General features: G+C 30.9%; 1 protein-coding gene across 1 annotated transcript; it reads left to right on the top strand.

The window, feature by feature from the left end:
* The first annotated feature begins 14,722 nt into the window (after nucleotides 1-14,722).
* Nucleotides 14,723-20,813, top strand: LOC139496092 (uncharacterized). Its single transcript, XM_071284550.1, has 3 exons — nucleotides 14,723-14,979; nucleotides 18,405-18,578; nucleotides 20,422-20,813. Exons 1-3 carry the CDS (start codon nucleotides 14,760-14,762, stop codon nucleotides 20,649-20,651), a joined length of 624 nt encoding a protein of 207 aa, XP_071140651.1. The 5' UTR covers nucleotides 14,723-14,759; the 3' UTR covers nucleotides 20,652-20,813.
* Nucleotides 20,814-22,336: the final 1,523 nt, after the last annotated feature.

The raw sequence follows: 22,336 nt of genomic DNA, 5'->3' as shown, positions 1-22,336 counted from the left end.
GAAAAATATCGATTTCAACAACTTTTAAAATTACATTTCAACGACAATCAAAAGACTATGACGTTTTAAAATATTTTCAAATCAAATTGATATAAGTTCCAGCAATAAAGATTATGTTTCTTTTGGTCCCATGAAAAATAATTCTGGTAACGTGTGGGCGAGACCTTGTGTATAATATGCATACTATACAATCAAAGCAAAACTGTATTTTAACACCCGTTATTTTTACAATAGAAGGCTAAACATTACAGGATAAAATTGTCCCTCTTATAATTCACAGAAGTAATTGAATAAGTCTGAAAGAGAGGCGAAAGATACAAAAGGGTCATTCAAACACAGTCATAAATAATCGCCATGGCAACAAAAAGACATATATGTACACAATTACAAACACACAAAAATCTAAAGATAGAGCAACACAAACTCCATCAAACCATAGAATTAACTGTGTTGTTCTCGGGTTTCCAAAATGGTAAATTACATATCTTGCTCAACATAGGGCTCCCTGCGGGAAGTTGGTTATTAAATCGTGTTAAAAAGAGAACTTTTTGTTATTAAAACACAGTATAGCTCGATACTATCGTTATTTTTAAAGGCTGATAAATTGATACGCCAGACGCCCGTTACGTCTACATAAGAGGGTTATGCGACCCATTGCTATTTGTTTCGCTAGAAACATGCGTTTTAGCTTATAGGACCGAAAGGAACATTTCTATTCACACAAAAATTTCAGTTTCTGATGTGCTTGATGAATTTAAAACTTCAGAAAAAATCAAGATTTAAACAAAAAAAGTATCATTTGAACACAGACTATACTAGAATAATTTTTTCAAAGGAATTGACAAAAATATTAAAAAAGGAGAGGACGCCTGATACAAAATCTATCATGATCGGAATGATAAACCCTCTACTTTACCTTAACGATAAAATTGAAAACATCGAGAACGATGTTGTAAGGGGTTCAAGTCACTTGACCTTTATCGGTAATCGATAGACATTTTGACAGAAAAAAAATAATTAAATCCATTTTAAAAGTGATTTCTCGTTTTAATTGATTATTATTCCTTTTATATCTTTCTTTTGGTGAAGATTTGATAAAAATACTTCAAAGAAAAGATAAACTATTAATAGTCTCCGTCACTGTTTGGAAACATGGTACTTATTTTCAGCGGAATCTAAAAGCAGCATTCGTTTTCATTGGCTGATCCACGCGTCATCAAGAGGAAACCCTTTCTGAATGACCAATCAACGGAAAGCGGATTGTCTGACGATTATTTTGGTACTTGATAATCCAAGGTGAAAGAGGTCAATGTCAAGTCGGCAATTGTTTTTCTGCAAAATTATGAATTTGTCATGGTAAGTTGAACTTATATATAAATTTATCATCGATTTTTGAATTTTTCAGATGTTTTTAAATAAAGAAATAATAATAGTATGAATGAATAATGTTTATCAACCGCGGATTTCAAATGTAAACACTGTCACCTTTCGCTGATCTTTTGTTTACGTCGACCTCATTTTATTTTGTAGGAAATAAACAACAAACACAATAGACGATGCCGGTGGCGATTCAACAGAAACTATATTAGATTAGTTTAACATTATTGTATACATATTATCAAGTCTTTGATAATGCATAATGATATATTTATTAATTAAATGTATAATTTGGTTGTTGAAATAAAAAAAGGGGGTCAAACTTTTAAACATGAGTTTTGTTCATTTTTAAATGATAAATAATAACAAAGTATGTCAAATATCATCAAATTGGAATGCAATCTTACATGTCATGATAATATGAATTTTGAATTGAAAATGTATTCACTATTTTTTTTACATTCATCAATTCCAATTTTTGTGTTATAAATATTAAACAAAATGAAAATTGACATGAAAGTCATGATAATATTATTACTAGATAAAAATTAGGGGTTCATGTATTATTATCTTTGTCAATGAGCACGTTGCTTTGTGGTTCCTTTTTTTTCTCTTTTCAGGACTGCTGGTCATTTTTTTTTATATTTATTGTTGACCATGTCTGGTACATGAACATGCATACTGTATTATATACTGTTGATTCCTGCTGGATATATATTACCCTTATGGCCTTAATAACTTCAAATCTACAAATGCTGGACGTTTGAAACATGTGCGAGATAGATAAAGAGATGTATACACATGCTGCTGCTGGACAGTACTGCAAACAAGATAACCGTCTGATGGTAGCCAGTATTGGTACATGTATAAAAATGTTCAAGAATTCTGAATTGTTTTAGTTATTTTGGTTTACATTTGCTTCTGCTATCACAACACAGATGCTATAATGACACATTTGAATTATTTTTCAAATCTTTTAAAATAAAAACAACAGTGATGAGTTTATTTAAAAATGCTTACTTGTCAATGCATCTGAGGTGGCGACACTTGTAGTAAATTGTTTTTGCATGACGTCTTGGTGGTGGTTTTAATAATATATAAATCAATTTAATTTTCAGGTGAAATAAGTACATCTAAAATATTGAATAAAGACATAACAGAGCTGTTTCAAAAAAGTGTATTTCAACAAGGGATTGTGATAGGGAAAGAGAAGTTTTCGAATGTTAATTGGGATTTCTGTGATCAAGTTGTACTACGAACACAAGTTAAGAGTGGTTGAGAAAGTTAAGACTTTAAGGAAGAACAATATGGCCAAATTAAATAGCTTTCTTGAACAAGACTTTTATTTTCCTGTAAAAAATCCTGTCACATCTTCATTTGAACACCTACAAGAGAATGAAAGAAAAAGAGTGAAAAAAAAGAGAAAGAAAGAAACAGAGCTGTTGGTGAAAATGTGAAATTAAAGAGACAACTCAAAGAAACTGATTTTACTTTAGACAATTTTGAGTTGCAAATTGAACATTTTGAGACTAAGATATAAAAAAGAAGATGTGGTATGATTGCCAATGAGACAACTATCCACAAAAGACCAAAATGACACAGACATAAACAACTATAGGTCACCGAACGGCCTTCAACAATAAGCAAAGCCCATACCGCATAGTCAGTTATAAAAGGCCCCGATAAGACAATGTAAAACAATTCAAACGAGAAAACTAACGGCCTTATTTATGTAAAAAAATGAACGAAAAACAAATATGTAACACATAAACAAACGACAACCACTGAATTACAGGCTCCCGACTTGGGACAGGCACATACATAAATAATGTGGCGGGGTTAAACATGTTAGCGGGATCCCAACCCTCCCCCCTAACCGGGGACAGTGGTATAACAGTACAACATAAGAACGAACTATAAAAATCAGTTGAAAAAGGCTTAACTTATCAGATGGACAAAAATATTAGTGGAGTCAAATATTGTTAAGACTTTTAGATATAGCAGGGGGAAATGTAAAGAGACTCATAAAACAATGTAAAAAGGGAATGTAAATCTTAGGAAAAAAATATGATTACCTTCAAACCAGTTAGACACCAATTTAGATAAACTGAAAGATATAAATGAGCAATTGACAAGTTTTGGGCCAAGAAATATCAGTAGAAAAATTAGAAGAAGGGATAAAAAAATGGAAAAGTAAGAGGGAATAATTGATGAAAAACAAAATGAACTAGGCCAACAAAAAGTAGAAACAAAATCATTATACAAGACATGTGAGAAAAATGAATCTGAATAAGATAGATTAAAGAAAGATGAGAGAAGTCTGTTGGTAAAAGTCTGTAGAATGTCAAAACAACAGCATTCTTCTAAATTTGATAAAATAAGAGAAGAACATCTTTTTGAAATACAAAATTTATAAGCTGATATAGCTGCCAAAAAAGATAGAATATTAGAATTGGAAGATTGCGGTACAAGCTTTGCTCATTGTTGAAGGCCGTACGGTGACCTATAGTTGTTAATGTCTGTATCATTTTGGTATCTTGTGGACAGTTGTCTCATTAGCAAGCATACCACATCCTCTTTTTTATATTGAATAGTATTTTGGCAGATGATAAATAGAATCATTTTATGATGGTAAATTCTCAAATGAAGTAAGGGAAACTATCATGACTTTACTCACTGAGTGTGGAGTAAGTAAAAAAAAAGGTTAATAATGTAATAGCTTAGTTTTAAAAAAAATGACTGGTAAGCAACTGTCAAGATTGCCAAGTGCTGGTGTGAAAAGTAGACTTTTAATTGAGACAAAAGTGGTTGCACAAAAGCAGGTGGCAGAAGCTATGAGTATGATTAACCTGATTTAAATGACATGGGTCAAGGACATAAAGGCAACTTCTTACATCAGATGCCACTTCCAAACATTATAAGCATTTTCGGTCATTCCAAATTACAACACCTGATAAAAAAAACTTTCTCATTAGGCTTAAATGAAGTTGGAAGAGGCGATGCTGCATCAATCATGTCCTCATTTATAAACATAATCTCCGAGATGTCATCTTTCTTTCGTAAAATGCACATATTTGTTAACATGGCTAGTGAGGTTGACAAATGTTTACAGGTTTTGAAAGCAACGTTTGTAATGGAAAAAACCCATTTGCATTCGAGTGAAAGGAGAGTGGTGCTTCTCGTCTGACTAGGACAGCGAGCAAAGCCCTAACTCTTCATGGGTGTAAAAATTCTGGTATTGGCCATCACTTTCGCACTCATCTGAAAGAAAGAGATACTGCGGGCCACCACCACTTTGGCTCGAATATTGGAACTCTTAAATTGTCCATTACAAAATAGTTCTGAGTGCATGGCAATAGACTTACAAGGGGATATGGGTTTTCATCAATTTGAAAATAAGATTAATTTGTCAGTTTTTATTAAATGATGTGAATTTAATATCAATCATCCAAGACAGAAGCGGGAAAATCCAAAGAACTATTAATCAAATTTGTGTGGCCTAATGATAACATTGTCAATATTACGCATGTTTTTATTTATATATTGATTTTTCAAAGAAAACCCATGCCAAAAATGGAACTCAATATGGGTTTGAGAGATGTACAAGTACGCAGGCACGTCGGTCAGAATGAGAATATAATATGCCTTATGAAGAGAGAGTGCATTGCTCTCTAAATGTAAAGAACATTAGCGACTACACCTTGAAGCATGTGGCACATGCAAATCGCTATTTGTCCGCCATTACTGGACATCACAAAGGGTCCCGTAAAAATATTAACAGTTGTATGAGGATTTTTTGAGTTACTTTGATATTCCTTGTTCTGCATCTACTGAAGTTGATGGTAGTATCGGTAAATAATTAGTGAATATATAAATAGATTTGGATACGTTGACTGCTGCACTCTATGTCAATATCGGAATTGACTTATTACTGAAATAAATATTAAAGTATTTAAATATCTAGTTGTATCACTTTGATGTTAAAAACATATTCAAATTAACTAATTCAGTGACAAATCAAATTATTCTTTGGTATTTTAAATTACCAACAACAAATAAATAGCGAAACCATTTGTATAGTATACAATACAAATACTAATAAAAACATATTCAAATTAACATATAAAGTGATCTCACCAAATTATTATTTGGTTTTTTTAAATTACCAGTATAATATACAATACAAATACTAATAAAACATATTCAAATTAACATATAAAGTGATCTCACCAAATTATTATTTGGTTTTTTAAATTACCAGTATAATATACAATACAAATACTAATAAAACATATTCAAATTAACATATAAAGTGATCTCACCAAATTATTATTTGGTTTTTTTAAGTTACCAGTATAATATACAATACAAATACTAATAAAACATATTCAAATTAACATATAAAGTGATCTCACCAAATTATTATTTGGTTTTTTAAATTACCAGTATAATATACAATACAAATACTAATAAAACATATTCAAATTAACATATAAAGTGATCTCACCAAATTATTATTTGGTATTTTAAATTACCAGCAACAAAGAAATAGCGAAACCATTTGTAAAATATACAATACAAATACGAAGTATAATAAAATTATGTTTACATCGGATTGATTCAGACGTTTGTATTTTTCGTGACGTCACGTCGATATTTAATATTGCTGAACAATATAGGCGGAGAATGTATACATATAAAATATTTTAATAATATGTTATGGAATATGAATATTCAAACACAAAAAGGTACATATCCTAGAAAATATTGAACGAAACGAACTATATACATGTATATTGACAAGCTTTGCGTGGACGAAAACAAAAACAAATTTAGGAAATAAGCGCGACCTAGACTTGGCTAAATAAACTCATAATATATACCAAGAAAGATTGTGCAAATTATGTCCAAAAAAAAAATATAGAACACGAAAAACATTTATCGTGCACTGCACAAAATATGAATCACAAAGATATGTTCTTATATTAAAATTGTCCTATTTTAAAAATTATGACAAACAATCAAAACCGGAGGATGAATATATATAAAATTATTACTTAATAGCACGTGTAGAAAAACACTTAGATTATTATCATCTTTTATTAATAAATCATTTGAAAAATGGAAAAATGTCATTAGTTTATTCTTATAAATTAACCTATATATATTGATATATTTATAACTGCAGATTTCATTGTTCGAAAAACAAAAAGGAAATATGCCTATTGATATTCTATGTAGTATTGTTTAATTGCTGCATCATTACTATTTGTATACTAGTTGTATGGGCCGTTGCCAATTATTGTTATTGTGTTTGTGCCAATAAAATATTTGTATTGTATTGTATTGTATTGTACCAAGATTGAAATTTTATATTAACGCCAGACTCGCTTTTCGTCTACAAAAGACTCATCAGTGACGCTGATTCCGAACGTTTTGAAAAAGCAAAAATTCCGCACGTTTTGAAATAGCAAAACTGGTCTGTAATTAGATCAAATAATAGATAAGAGGATTGTAAAGGGTTATTTTCGTGTAACATTTTCTGTTCTGGTTTAGTAACATCTTAAGTAAAAGTTAGTGATGATATCGATAGTTCGTCATCTGATTATGAACTTTCATGATCAAACTGGAATATGATTTCTTCTCTGAGGTGACTTAACTTTTAAGTGACAGATGTATTGCATAGTTTATGCCTAAATACTCGCCTTGGTCTGTCCAAGTTATTGATGATAGTTCGTCATTTATTTTGCAATTTCATGCTCAAACTGAAATATAGTTGCATCAGTTAGTCGAAAAAACATTGATTAACAGCGGCATCACAAATTTCATGCCTTAACACTTTCTTTGTCCAGATGACAAATTAAATCACTTATTAGACACCGTTGACCATGTCTGTATAGTTTGTTTTGTTTTTTGTCATAAAGCAGATCATACGTTTTACCATTTTTGTCGATTACTGTTATGTTTGAAAATGTTATGCGGAATGATTTTGCAAACCAAAATGTTTTTTGGACACGTTCTTTTTGAATGGAAACTTTTTGTTGTGCCTGATTGCTTTTTAAATCCGGATTAGGCTAACCTATATTTATTAACTGATTTCGAATACCTTCGATGTATGCATTTAAAATTTCATTGCTTTGTTCATATTAGGACAAATATTTCTCTCGTGAGCCTCTTCAGTAAGATAATTCACTTTGGCTGAAGGTATTTGTATGTCTACAAAAACACTCATAATTGTCTTTTTTGTGTTTGATTTTCAGTTTCTATCATTTCACTAAGATAACACACTTCTTTTTTAAAAATGATCTCAAATGCTTTTCTTAGGAGAATATCATATTTACGTCTACCTTTAAATGCTGTATATTTGTTGATGGTTTTAGAAACTTTTTGCCTTTTTCTACCTTCTAAGCGATCATTGTTTTATTTTAAAGGCAACACACCTTTCTGCAAATTTAAATTAATAAATTGTATTTTAGTCAGATTATTTAGTTTAGATATTTCCGACATGTACTTTAAAGTACCCCTAGGTAAAACAATCTTCGAACATACATTTGACTTTGACATCGAGATTTTGTTTTTACTTTCAATACCTTCGGTACTAATTTCCAACGTAAATTAATGTTATCAGCTTGAGACAAATGATCACTCATGTTCTTAAATTAACTGAAAACATGTAATAAATGATACAATTATATGCACTTTTATGTGACTATGTTTGATTTTATCATTCATTGATATCTGAGTTGTTTGAAAAAATGTCTGTTCTAAAATCAACTTTTAAAAGCTAAATAGGCATTCGTTGTGCGTCTTTTAAACTTCCTTCAAAATCAAAAGTGTATGACCGCCCACCTTTTAACGGGACGCAATGCAATTTGAAAAACTATTGTTCGTTCTTCATTTTTCTGTTAATACGAACTTGTCCCAATTATGAGGCTTATCAAAAATTTCAGTCAATTCTGGTATATAAAGTATATCTGCCTTCACTGACAATACCCTTTCCTCCAAATAAAAACCTGAAAGTGTCGTGATGGAAGGGGATGAAGAAATGATTTGCCGTTCTTTGTGCTAACATTGAGTGACAAGCTGATGTAAAATAGTCTTTTGTTATATAGTTTATCATCAACATCTGTATCACCATCTTCATTTTCCAGTTTCTCAGCACAGATATATACATTTGGTTCAATTACTAAATCATTTTGATCAGGCTCATCAGCTGTCTTTAATTCTTTGATTTCAGTCTCCTAAAAATGTATTGAACTGATGTGTTATGAATACAATTAATATAAAAGACTTTAATGTATCTCTAAAAATTTAAGAGCCAATAATTCTTTCAAATAAAACTATAACATCATACATTTTTGGCAAAGGTTTTGAATTTAAATAAGCTAAAATATTAATACATGTAATATGTTGTTTCAAGCAATATGGTTTGAAGCTGATTTGAATACATGTACAAGATAAAATGCATTAATCTGAAAAATCAAAACGATCCCACTTCGGAGTAAAACTACATGCTTTGAATGTTTTTTAGTTTTCAGTTTTGTTATCAACGCTGTGTTGATATTTTTTATTTCAGTAAATAGTAAAGAAACTAATTGTGATCAAAATGTTGGTGTATTTATGTTCTATCTGTACACAAATGTGTCCTTTTAAGATCATCTTTGTAAAAGAGTCCTCTACCTCGAATCACTCCAGTGTTCAAGGCATTACGGACAGTTATTATACCTTACACATATTACAAACAATTCTATTGGATTACGCCTTATCTAGTGACATGGACTAACCCTATTATTCACCAGTAAATAAACTTTTGAGTGTCTAAATTTGCACTCAAGTTATCTCCCATGAAAATGACGTTACAAACGTTAATAAACAAAATGACATCGTTCACGTTACACTGACAGTCCATTGAGAGACAAGAAAATAAGACTGGAAATGAATAAGATTGCCAGCAGCCGATGATATCTCTTATAAAGTAACGGTCCTTTTCAGAGCCATCAATATTTTACCAAAAAATACTACCTGTGTTGTACATTTGAGAAATTCTAGAACTCAAATGCATTTTCCTACGTTATTTCACAGGCAATAGACGTTCTGTCAATAGTGTAAAAAATATTGGTAATTGTAAGAAAATAGTGTCCATGTATATAATATTATATATATGGACACTATTTTCTTCTAATTGCCAATATTTTCTATATGGACACAAAAAAATCGTTGATTGTTCAAAAGGCCTTTCCACTGTTAGTTCGGTAAAATACACAAATGTGGCCCGTTTGAATGGATGAATATCCAAAATTGTCAATTTTTTAAAAGTTATTACACTTCGGGTTGCGCCCTCATTGAAATAATTTTCTCGTGTTGACAATTTTGGATAATAACCTTTTCAACGAAACCATAATTGTTTTATTATACATATACAATTATGGCCCGTAAAGCAACAAATTAAGTCATCCTACCAAATTATTCTTTGGTATTTTAAAACTACAAGTAACAAGCAAATAACGACTCTAATTTTGTAAAATATACAATACAAATATCTAGTATTATGCAATATAAATACCTTGTACTATACAGTTTTACTACCAAGTATAATACAATATAACTACCTAGTATTATACAATATAACTATCAAGTATAATACAATATAACTACCTAATATTATACAATATAACTACCTAATATTATACAATATAACTATCATGTATATTACTATATAACTACTTAGTATTATACAATTTGTTTTTAAATCGAATCGATTTAGAACCTTGTGTTCATGACTTCACGACGAGATTTAATATTGCTGAACAAAATAGGCGGAGATTGTTTACAAATTTAAATAATTTAATAAGTGTTAAGGAAAAAGAATATTCAAACATAAATAGGTACGTTATATCCTAGAAAATATTGAACGACACTAACTATATATATTGACAAGCTTTGCATGAACGAATGAAAAAAAACAACTTTGGAATTAAGTGCTACTTGAACCTTTGGTAAATAAACCCACCATAGATACCTGGATACCAATTTTATATTTACGCCAGACGCACGTGTCGTCTTCAAAAGACTCCTCAGTGGTACTGAGACCGAACGCTTTGAAAAAGCAAAAATTCCGAACGTTTTGAAAAAGCAAAAATGATCCGAAATTAGTCAAAATAAAACATAAGAGTCTTGTAAATGGTCATTTTCTAGCAACGTTTTTTGGTCTGGTTCTAACACCGGTTCAGGTACCACTTGTGTGAAAACAAATGATTTTAGTAACATCATCTGGTGATGAACGTTCATGCCCACACTGGAATATGGTTTCTTTGGAGAGGCGATTAAACATTGAAGTACCAGAGGCATCGCACATTTCATGCCGAAATTTTCTCTTGGTCTTTCCAGATGACAAAGATTGATTCACATATTGAACAACAGAACTGTTCTCGTATGTGGTTATCTACTATCTTAGAAAGTCGTCCCCTGTGATCTTCTTTAAGCCCAACTTACAACGATATTGTCGTTGCGTTTGTCCATTTGTCCATTTGGTTTGTAAACAAGCAGACACTATGCCATATGTTTTTTTCACTTTGAGTTAAAGTTTTTGATAATAGTTCGTCATCTGATTATGAAATTTGATGCTCAAACTAGAATATGGTTTCTTCACTTGGTCTGTCTAGATGACAAAGATTGAATCACATATTGAATAACAGAAATGTTCTTGTATGTGGTGCTTAAAAATCTTATAAACTTGTCCTCTGTGATCTACTTTTAGCCTAATTTTCAACGGTATTGTACGTGCAAACTCCATTTGGTTTGTTAACAAGCAGACGGTATGCAATGATTTTCATAGGTTTCAGACCACCAATTAAAAATCCCTATCTGTTCAACCAAGTTTTGCAATTTTCACAGCTTTCTAAATATTTAACCTTAAGTTTAACTTCCACGAAACCAGGTATATCCTGAATTGTACTTATATCACCTTTCTATATGTAAACTTTCAACTAATGTTTGAAGTCTTGTAACAAGTTTCTGATCTTGAAAAAGACAGGTACTACCAAAATAACCCCAGGTTTTCTGGAAATCTTAATTAGTGTACTCTGTAGCGCATTCATCCTGAATTTTTAATGCAAACTCATAGACAAGTGAATTTTGGCTCAACGTGGTCTAAATATATTTCCCTTGCACCAAAAGTTTCATTTCTACAATTTTGTTGGTTAGTTAAGTAAACAATGACATCAAAAGCACTATGTTGTGTCAGAGTAGGACTACTTTTACATACGTTCTAAATTGGAAGGAGTAATTGGTGGTCTGACACCTCAATAGGGAGTGTTTTTGAGGAGCCAACATAAACGTTGTCGTATTGAGGTAAGATATGTCAATTGCTGATTGTTACCTTGGTGTCATTGTATATGTATAAGTAACAAAATGTGCTTTATTTTCGAGTTTGAAAGTGTTAAATATTAATGAAATATTATAATTGCTTGCCAAAATGATAAAATTAATTTTTTCTGCAGTACTCAATATACGCATGTATAAATAAACTCATCATAGATACCAGGACTAAATTTATTATACGCCATACGCGCGTTTCGTCTACAAAAGACTCTAGCTGTTTATGACGTCTTTACACTAAATCCATTGTATGTTGGATGTGTACGGATTGATTGATGAGTCTTAGAGGCATGATTTTTTTTTTATTAGTTGTCAATAGCTTTGAACTAGCCTTCAGATAACTGCCAGTACTCTGAGATCTATTCATTGTGTCTTTGTGTGTCGGTATGTATAAGTACCCGGTAACGTCCACTTTTATGTTTTGTCTATCTGTTGAGTTAAGCCTTTTTCAACTGATTTTTATAGTTCGTTCTTATGTTGTCCTGTTATACCACTGTCCCAGGTTAGGGGGAGGGTTGGGATCCCGCTGACATGTTTAACCCCGCCACATTATTTATGTATGGGCCTGTAATTCAGTGTTTGTCGTTTGTTTATGTGTTACATATTTGTTTTTCGTTCATTATTTTTTTACATAAATAAGGCCGTTAGTTTTCTCGCTTATAATTTCTTTACATTGTCTTATCGGGGCCTTTTATAGCTGACTATATGCGGTATGGGCTTTGCTCATTGTTGAAGGCCGTACGGTGACCTATAGTTGTTAATGTTTGTGTCATTTTGGTCTTTTGTGGATAGTTGTCTCATTGGCAATCATACCACATCTTCTTTTATATATCATCAGTGACTCTCGAATCCAAAAATGTTAAAAAGACCAAATAAAGTACGAAGTTGAAGAGCATTGGGGACCAAAATTCCTGAAAGTTTTGCCAAATACAGCTAAGGTAATCTATGCCTGCGGTAGAAAAGCCTTAGTATTTCAAAATATTCAAAGATTTGTAAACATTAAATTTATAAATATAACAATATCAATGACAATTCTTGTCAGCAAACAAAGTGCTGACTACTGGGCTTGTGATACCCTCGGGGAAATAAATCTCCACCAGCAGTGGCATCGACCCAGTGGTTGTAAATAAACTAACACATTTTATTAGATTTCTAGCATTAGTTTGTTTGCAAAGCTCAAGAAGCACGTCATATAGTCTATAAAGTCTTGACCCCAAAATACAGAGTGGATCGCCTCATTCAGCTTTTGACCATGGTATCGTTGTAAACGGGGATCTAGCACATATTTAACTGACCTATATCAACAAGAAAAGGGTCACCTTATACTACTGAAGATGGTTGTTTCGTCTTTAATACAGTACTTGACAAAGGACTTGTTCACTTCGTCTCGACAATAAATAGTTGTTTTAATGGAGACCGTCTCCTTCACTTAGTCTAGTTGACCCACAACTTATTTTATTATTCGTCAAAAAAAAATTTAACTATCTTTTAGATACATATGATCATATTTTTTTTTTTTTTTTTTAAGCTATGACTATTCTTGAGGAGTGTCAAACTAAAGCTATGAAAATGTAAAGAGATCTGAAATGTTTGCCTAATATGGAGAATGTGTGTATTTACAGTCTTGACAAAACGCGCGTCAGGCGTACTAAATTATTATACTTTGATATCTATTTAGTTAGAATTAACTCGCCAATTTCTAAAAATAATCTGGTTGTTATGTAAAAAAAACAAAAGACTTTATTATCTAGTGGAACGATGTTTACAGTATCACTATGGAAGTTCAACCAATTCAATATCCAGAAATAACTTCCACATTAAAAATATTAATAACACACTATGGAAGTTCAACCAATTCAATATCCAGAAATAACTTCCACATTAAAAATATTAATAACACACACCACTTAATTACCAGTTAAAAATATGAATCAGATGTGTCATAAATTAAAATGAAAAAATTACATTCACATTGCAATACATTAAGAGTTGTTCATACAGTTTAACACAATATATAGTTGTTCTGTCATCTATCCAAGGAAAACGAATCAATGCCACTAAGTGACTTAAGAAATTATAAAATGACCTTACTTTGTTCATTCAACCATTCGCCTGGCTGATAAATATTTAAAAATTACTATTCTTGTATTCATTTGATGTTCTGTTGCTATCGGGAATCAAGGAACCTCGCCTCATTCGTTTTATCAATAATGCATACTGAACGCACTTAATCATTATCGATTATAATATTACTCTAAATTAGTTCTAAATTATTTTGCAATAATGACTACTATATTTGGCCCGGTTTTTTTTCACATTAAAACAAAATTTTCGTAAGCATAATTGAAACATGCAATACGGCTCGATCCGACAAAAATAAACAATTTTAGATATTCAGCAATTTTATCAGTATATGTTACACATCTAGTGTGGTACCAGTATATTATCTGTTTTTTTATCATATTAAAGTTTAGCATAGCACCATCCTGGAGAATTGCATTTTCATCTGATGTTCCTGCGTTTAAAAAAACAGTACATTAAATTTGAAGAATGCTTTACAACAAATATATCTTGCTTGATTAATGTAAATGTAACTTGTTTTTATTTTAAATACAATGGCAGTGAAATAAATGTATGACATTGCATGATGTACGACCTACGTTTTCTATAGTTAGTAAGATTATACATAATTTATGAGCATTAATATTTCATCAAGAAAATATACAGTTGTTTAAAATCAATATATAGTTACGTCGAAGATTTGAATTATTTAAGGCTAATATAATAAGAAATACTGATTTTTTCTAAATTATAATATTTTTTTCCTACTTAGAAAGACAAGCGTTTTGAAGGCGTAGATGTCATAATGTATTACTGTGAAGTGTGTTACACTGTCGTCTTGTCAGCAGAGGAAACACAAGCATAAAATGCGTCTTTTCCAATTGAATATTTTTACTTTTCTATATGTTTGTTTGACGAATTCGTATTTTATTCGATATGAGAGAATGATGCCAAAATGCACTTTAAAACATTTCTTCTTTTTGAAAGTAAAAGTATTGTCATTAGATGAGTGTGCGTGCACTTGCTCACAATTTAAATCGTGTAGTAGACTTGCATGGGACTCAACAGAGAAGGAATGCATGCTACATTCCGAGATAATGAGGACCAACATCACTGGTTTGATAGTGAATGGTGTGGATTTATACAGTAGAGGATGGGAAGCAGGTAATTTGTAAAATTGTGATGATTTTTTGGGTACAATGCAGAATACTGAAAATAAAAAGTTTTTTTCAATTTTAAAATCCAGGAGATTTAAAAAATATTGAGGGATTCACGTGGCTTTCAAAATAAGTCACATTATAGAAATCAATTTAAAATATCTTAATCAGAAATAGATAGAATATACATTGAGTAAACTAAAAAAAAGTTAATTAGTAAATTAAAACATCACAAAACGTAGTCGACATAACGTCTTATTAGTCCAGTTAATCTAACATAAACTTGACAGTCACCCAAAAGTTATTGCAACGGAAGATTTTTTAGTTTTGATCTTTAGCATTATACCCCAAATATGCACTGAAAAAAGTTCCATGAAATTTAACTTGAGCATGTTGAGGAAGACTAAAAAAATCATCTAAAATTCCCTTGGAGATTTGCATTGACAAGGGAGATAGCTCTTGTAAAAAAGACAGAGATATCAATCAAAATTGATACAAAATCATAACTTTACCACTTCTCTTCATCAGAATTTATTGATTCCTGATACATTTTATCAAGCTTTAATCTAGATTCCGTAATTCATTAGTTAACCATTAATTGAATTTTTCAACATGTCAAGGTAAAGAATCTCAAATTCAATAAAAAAAAAAAATTAAGCATATATTCTTCTTTTTGTGGTTAAAAGTTTCTTTAGATAAGTTAGTTGCTGAAAAAAATTAATATACAAATATAAACAATACCAAAATTTTCAATTTTTTTTTTTCATAATGGTCACAAAGCTTTAAATTTGCAATTTCTTTAATGAAAAATGCAAGGAAAAAAACACTACCCATAACTTCGGTTATGTACATTTCATGAGCAGAAGATTATATAATTTATTCAAATACAAACTTATAACCCCACCAAAGTATCATACTTTAAGTAAATTTCATGAAAACAACTAAAAACTGACCAAAAAGACTCATTTTTGCAAGTTATCTCCCCTTCCAATAAGTTTTTCTCAAGTTAGATTTTATGGGACGTTTTCTGTGTATATAAAGGGCATAATGCTATAGATTTGAACTAAAACTTTTTTTGTTGCAATTAGTTTGAGGTAAAATCTTAGTTTGACTAGACTAAATACATTGGAATTGTTGTTTCACGAATGCAGAATAAGCAACATATCGGAATTGCTATGGTTTGATAAAGAGATTGACATGGTTCGGTTACGAGTCCAGAATATCGTCATGGTTTTGGTCAAGTTTGTCATGTTTTAGATCGAAATAAATATATATGAGTTTCACTTTAAAACTAAAAATGTGTTTGATAATGCCTGTTATTGAACGAAGTTACACTATATATTAACTGTCTAAGAAGAAAAAAAGCTTTGTTTAACCAAATTTAGTGGGTGTAATTGGCAAAGCGTAAATTATAAATGTAATGTGTTCTACTATATAATTTTAAAATTCACTGCTCTTTTAAACTAGCTTTCGATATAATTATACAAATCGATTCAAAGCGTTGCTTCTGTTTCACATAGAATCTGTTCACCGTATGTCCATGCTTGGCTCTGCCAAGGATATCGTGAGCGGCATCACTAGTCAAATAGATAAAGACTTTTTCTCTCCTCAAAAGTTGCAAAAATGGTGCAGCTATTTAAAAAGCAATTTTTGTTTTTATATTTTTTCCTAGGAAACTTAATATTTGTTTGTTGTTCTTTCTTTTAAATTTTGAACCAGTTTATGATGAATAAAAGGAGATGTGGGGATAAAGGTCGATGGTACAGTAACCCAGCTATAAAACTAACCAAAAGATATTAAGAGGACATCATAAGTATTCAACCATGTATGCGTGAAACCGACTCGTTAAGGGTGACTTTTTATACCCCCGCTTTAAAAAAAGGGAGGGGGTATACTGTTTTACCTCTGTCTGTCCTTCCGTCCCATGAATATTTTTCGTCGCATTTTTCTCAGGAACTACAATTCAAGGATTTCTGAAATTTGGTTGCAGGGTTTATCTAAGTCAGCTATACCGTGTGATGCGTTTTAAGATTCATCACTCGACAACTTCCTGTTTACCGAACACTTGCATTTTTTTACACTATTAATATTATCTATTATACCTCCTTTGATAGAGAGGACAATCATTTTTCGCGTTTACCTACATGTGAACTACGATTATACTGCTTTACTATATAAAGACTCTCTGTATTCTGTCTACTGTTTTATATGTTTACTATTTGAGGGGTCATACCAGTTGCATTTATATTAAAAAAGGTAAAACATGTGACATAAGTACAACCAATCGTAGAGCGTTCTCAATATCATGGTGTTTAGATCCCAAAAATCACAACTATTATACTTCCTTAGAGAGGAGAAATATTTTTCGCGTTTATCTACATGTAAACTACGATTATACTACTTTAATATATAGAGACTCTCTGTATTCTGTCAGGGAATTTCTATGTTAGTATAAAAAGTCCCTGATTCTGTTTACTGTTTTCTTTGAAATGCTTACTATTTAAGGGGTCATACCACTTGCATATATATTAAAATAAATAAAACATGCTAAACTTCATCTAAAAGTACCTCGACAATTTTTGTTTTACCTGAAGTGGGACAGACGGACGAGACGGACGGACGACCAAACTAACGAAAACGAATGCACAGACTAGAAAATATAATGCCCATAATGGGGGCATAAAAATTCATTGCTAAAAGGGAAAATAGTGATTTGGCAAAAATGAAAGTAAGGTAGAGATTGGAGGGAGACAGGACCTTTTTCTGGACGTCGGGATCGGGTGTTTTAAAGCTCGGGATTTGGGGATTGATCCCTACGAGATCCGGTAATATATTTTTCGATTTTGGGATATTAATTTCTTCAAATTCTGCATCTCGGGATTTCATAGTTTTAAGCCCGGGATTTCGGGATTAGGACCACTCCGATCGACAACCCCTCAAATTAGCCTTAGTCGGTATTAGTCATTTATACATGATTCAAATCCTACCATTGGTATTTTAATAAGGCTCTCAAAAAAAGTATTGATGGATTGTCATAGAAGCATATTTTTAAGACTAATAAGGGTACAGTATATATATAAGCAGTTACATTTATTTCATGCATAAAACGGTGCAAAATGTTTAATTTGATTTCACTTTTACCAAAAGAAGCATTGTTGCAAGGGAAAAGAATTGTGGTCGTAGGCCAGAAACACGAATATAATTGAATTTAACAGAAAGGACACAAATATCGGACTTTGTAAAAACGGAGATACCTTTTATGTAATTCTCCATACATAATATTTTTTACAAAAAAATCATCCTACAACAGTTCACAAGCTGTATATGCCCGCGATTTCGCGGGTGTGTTCTAGTTATTTCCTAAAAAAACAATTTAATATATCTAAAATAATTTTCCTCTTTATATCTTATTTTCATTTATCCCTTTTTTAGACTGTAATAAAGAAGGTTATGACTTTGAGTATACTACACGAACCTGTCTGAAATTATTTGATGTCCCAGCGGTGAGTTGGACAGGAGCAAGAGCAATATGTAAACAAGATGGTGGAGATCTTATCAGCATAACGACCAAATTGAAATTGGACTTTGTACATAGTTACATAACATGTGAGTTTTATAATTAATATTATCTTACTCGTTCCACCAAAAACACAAAATATTGCAATCTTAACGCGAAACACGAAATACCGTTCTGACTTATCTTGCAAACAATGTGTCTTCCCTTTTTCGTAATTCTAAAATGAGAAACACAACGGAAAACAAATTTACGAAAAGAAACTAAAAATAGCGAATAGCAAAATTATTGTCAAAACAAAAGGCATACAATTATCGTAAACACACTATTATCGACTCAAATCCAGCTCTTGAATATGTGTAATTTTTTTTTTAAATACTGTTCATCTGTTTTTTGTTTTATCCCCTAATAACACCTAATTTTCATTGAAAACTTTGCCATGCCTTAGTCTTTTTTATATTCAACAGGTTAAATATTTTGTCGAAAAAGGCCTGGATACATCTGATTATCTAAATATAAAGCACAAAATCATCGATTTGTATATGTATCAAATATTGTACAAGAAAGACATCCTAAACAATAGCCAACATTCCGTTTGAGATGAGGATATAAATTGTTTTTTGAATATAATAATTATATCTTAATGACCTGTAAACAAGATGCACATTTTACATGTTTATCAAAAAATTAATATGAAAATGACCGTTGTTTATGAACATGTCAAAAAACAAAAAATGTAGCTTTCGGAAAAAATTAAAAAAATTTGATAATAAAAATTCACATAATTGTCAATGCAGATACAGTGTGTGTCTTCTTAAAAATATATATCAAGAAATATAGAGATTGTGGTGTAACTCAATAAAATTAACGGTACCAACTTTCTTGCACCAGATGCGCATTTCGACAATACATGTCCCTTCACTGATGCTCGTGGCCAAAATATTTGAAATCCAAAGCTTATATTAAAGATGAAGAGCTATAATCAAAAAGGGCCAAAAAGTATAGCCAAATCCATGAAAGGAATCAGAGCTTTGCATGAGGCAGATACATTCCTCTATTAATAATAATTTCTAATGTTTTGTAACAGCAAATTTTAATAACACAAAAAATCAGTATGTTCATGCCAGTACTAAAGTTTACATGTCCGAATTGGTCCTTTCTATAAAAAAATAGTTTATGAACAAAAAGGAAAAAAAAACCAGGTGCATTAACTTATTGAAGAAATAAAATTCTAAATATTCTAAAATAAACAATTTAAAGGGCTTCCTTTCGAAAAGTTTAAGGTTCTTTTAGTGTGTATTTTAGTCCAGACGCCATCTAATTTCACTATCCTGTTAACCTCCGATGGTAATTTAGGCGAACTTAAAATAAATATGTATATTAGTAAATAGTGAACTCGTGTAGTTTTCTACGCCTGTTCAATTTTATATTTTAGATTGATAATTATCGTTTCTGACTATATAAAAATTATGTTTTGGGAATCGACTCAGTTAATCTAATGATTTACCTTTGTTTAACTTTAAATGCTGATAATCTTATCCTTTAATCACCGAAAAAGCACACTTTAGGCCTTGTGTGTTTTTAGTTAATCGGTTTAATAAAAGTTGACATGAATACGAATTCAATGGGATCAAATTATTCACTTGTAAGTGAATAACTCATAACCACCGTTTCTTAACTAATAAAGACAAAATTTAACCATACCCGCTACTAAAAGCGAATTATAAATTCCTTATTACACTGTAATAACGATCGAACATACAAATCTATCTGGTAGCTAGTGCATTTTCAAAAAAGTAGTCATGAAAGGTAAACGTCGATAACGGCCACATGACAAAATATTTTCTATAAGCTGAACGTATATTTAAACATCACTGATTAAAATTACGTGTTCCATCTAAAATTGAGTACAATTTAAAAACTTTTGTATTGTAGGTGTCAAAAGGGCATGGATTGGTCTAAGAAATAAAACATGGATGAATGGAGAATCTTTTGTTGACGTTTATGGTAACAAAGTCCAGCTGAACGATTTTGATAAGGGCTATGAACATGACACGGATTCATCATGCCTGACCATATTCGTTAATGAAACCGAATATTCACTATATGACGCCAGCTGCAACATAAGATTGAGAAAGAATTTTGTTTGTGAACTTGTTATTTGATTACACTTCAAATGTCCATGATACATGTAACATCTTATAGGTGTTTAATTATATATAACTTTTGTGAAGTCCTTAATATACGTTAAGTTAAATCAACAGCAACCAAAAATATAAAATAATATGTTGCAGTATGGCAGCTCATTTCAAAATGTTAAGTATTACTAATAAAAACGCAATAATCAATTGCAAAGCAATGCTTTCTGTATATTTTTCTTTGAACCTATATCATGTATATTGAAATACAATGAGACGTTTTTCTATTTAAGTGGATATCTATATGCATTCCTAGTTTGTGTGAATTTCGATCTATAATTATTCATGTTCTAAACACAACAATTTCATTAGATGGAAATTAGTATATATGAATCCCTCTAAAGACACCGTTCGTTCCTCTGGGTTTTTTTTTAAATTTTTGCCCGATTTTCGTATTACTCTGGTTTTATCCATGAAGTGCCAATAAAAAAATTCCCAACTGACCTTTTACTTTTCTTATAATTTTATAACTAATATTTTAAAAAAGGCCATATGTGAAAATTCTATTCAATTCTTGTTATTTTTTCATAAGTTTTGAAAATTTGAAGGATGCCAATGTTTAAGATCTTACAAGTCTAGAAAAAAAATTCCTACCAAAGGTGCAGGTTCGATAAAGCTCTCAAATGACCAATTTTTGTAGCTTAAATATAAAATTTGGATTTATTGACCAATATCACAATACATCATAGCAAATACAATGAAGAAATATGACTTTTTATTGAAAATTTACGTTACTGTGTTTTGTAAGGATGATACAAATTGAACTCATAGTAAAGATAGAACGCATACGTCGACAAAAGAGATCTTTGACAATAATGTTTGTTATGATATGTCTTACTTGTATGTTAAAGTTGTCGACAGCTGCGCTCTATGTTTCCTGATCTACAATTTGGCTGAAATCCTACCGATTAAAATCAAATTTCTTCAAAAGTGCTTATTTCAACCTAACTAGGATGTAAAAATCATCGCTATCGAATTAAAATACGACTCAGACAGTTCGATATAAATTTCTCACATGTCTTTAAGTTAGTTTAAAACATTTTTTTATCTTGTAACATTGAACTTTATAATCGGGTCAAATATGGTCTTTACAGTACCTACTCATTTCCAATTACTTATATCCCGAAAACAAGCACATGGGTCTTTTATTTTTTCTGATTTTTACTTTCTTTCTTTATATATTATCAATTTATAACAGTCTTTAAAAAAGCTTGTTGTTTTAAAACAGGGTAGCGAACATCCTTACCTTCGACATGTTTCCCTAGTTATCTTACCAAATGTACTTATTTCTATATAATTGACCCTACCACATCTTCTTATTTTTGTATAGTTAATACATTTTAATGTTTTTATAAAGCTACAAATAACTAATAATCAGTATGTAGTTTGAGTAAACACTATTATAAAGTTCTGGAAGCCAGTCTATTTCAGGATCTTGTATACGACAGTACCAATAACACAGACAACAGTTAAAAGCAGATTTGGTGAAATCCCTGTACTCCACGACCTTAACAAAAAGAAAAAAAAAACAAGTTTAAAAAACTTTACAATATATTAAAGTTATCATACTTATGGATATCAATTGTGAATACGAAAAGTTAAATCACCAAAATACTGAACTCCGAGGAAAATTCAAAACGGAAAGTACCTAA

The sequence above is a fragment of the Mytilus edulis genome, chromosome 11, assembly GCF_963676685.1.
Source record: "Mytilus edulis chromosome 11, xbMytEdul2.2, whole genome shotgun sequence".
In the NCBI taxonomy this organism is placed as follows: domain Eukaryota; kingdom Metazoa; phylum Mollusca; class Bivalvia; order Mytilida; family Mytilidae; genus Mytilus; species Mytilus edulis.
The sequence above is the reverse complement of the archived record's forward strand: the minus strand, read 5'-3'. Positions and strand labels throughout refer to the sequence as shown.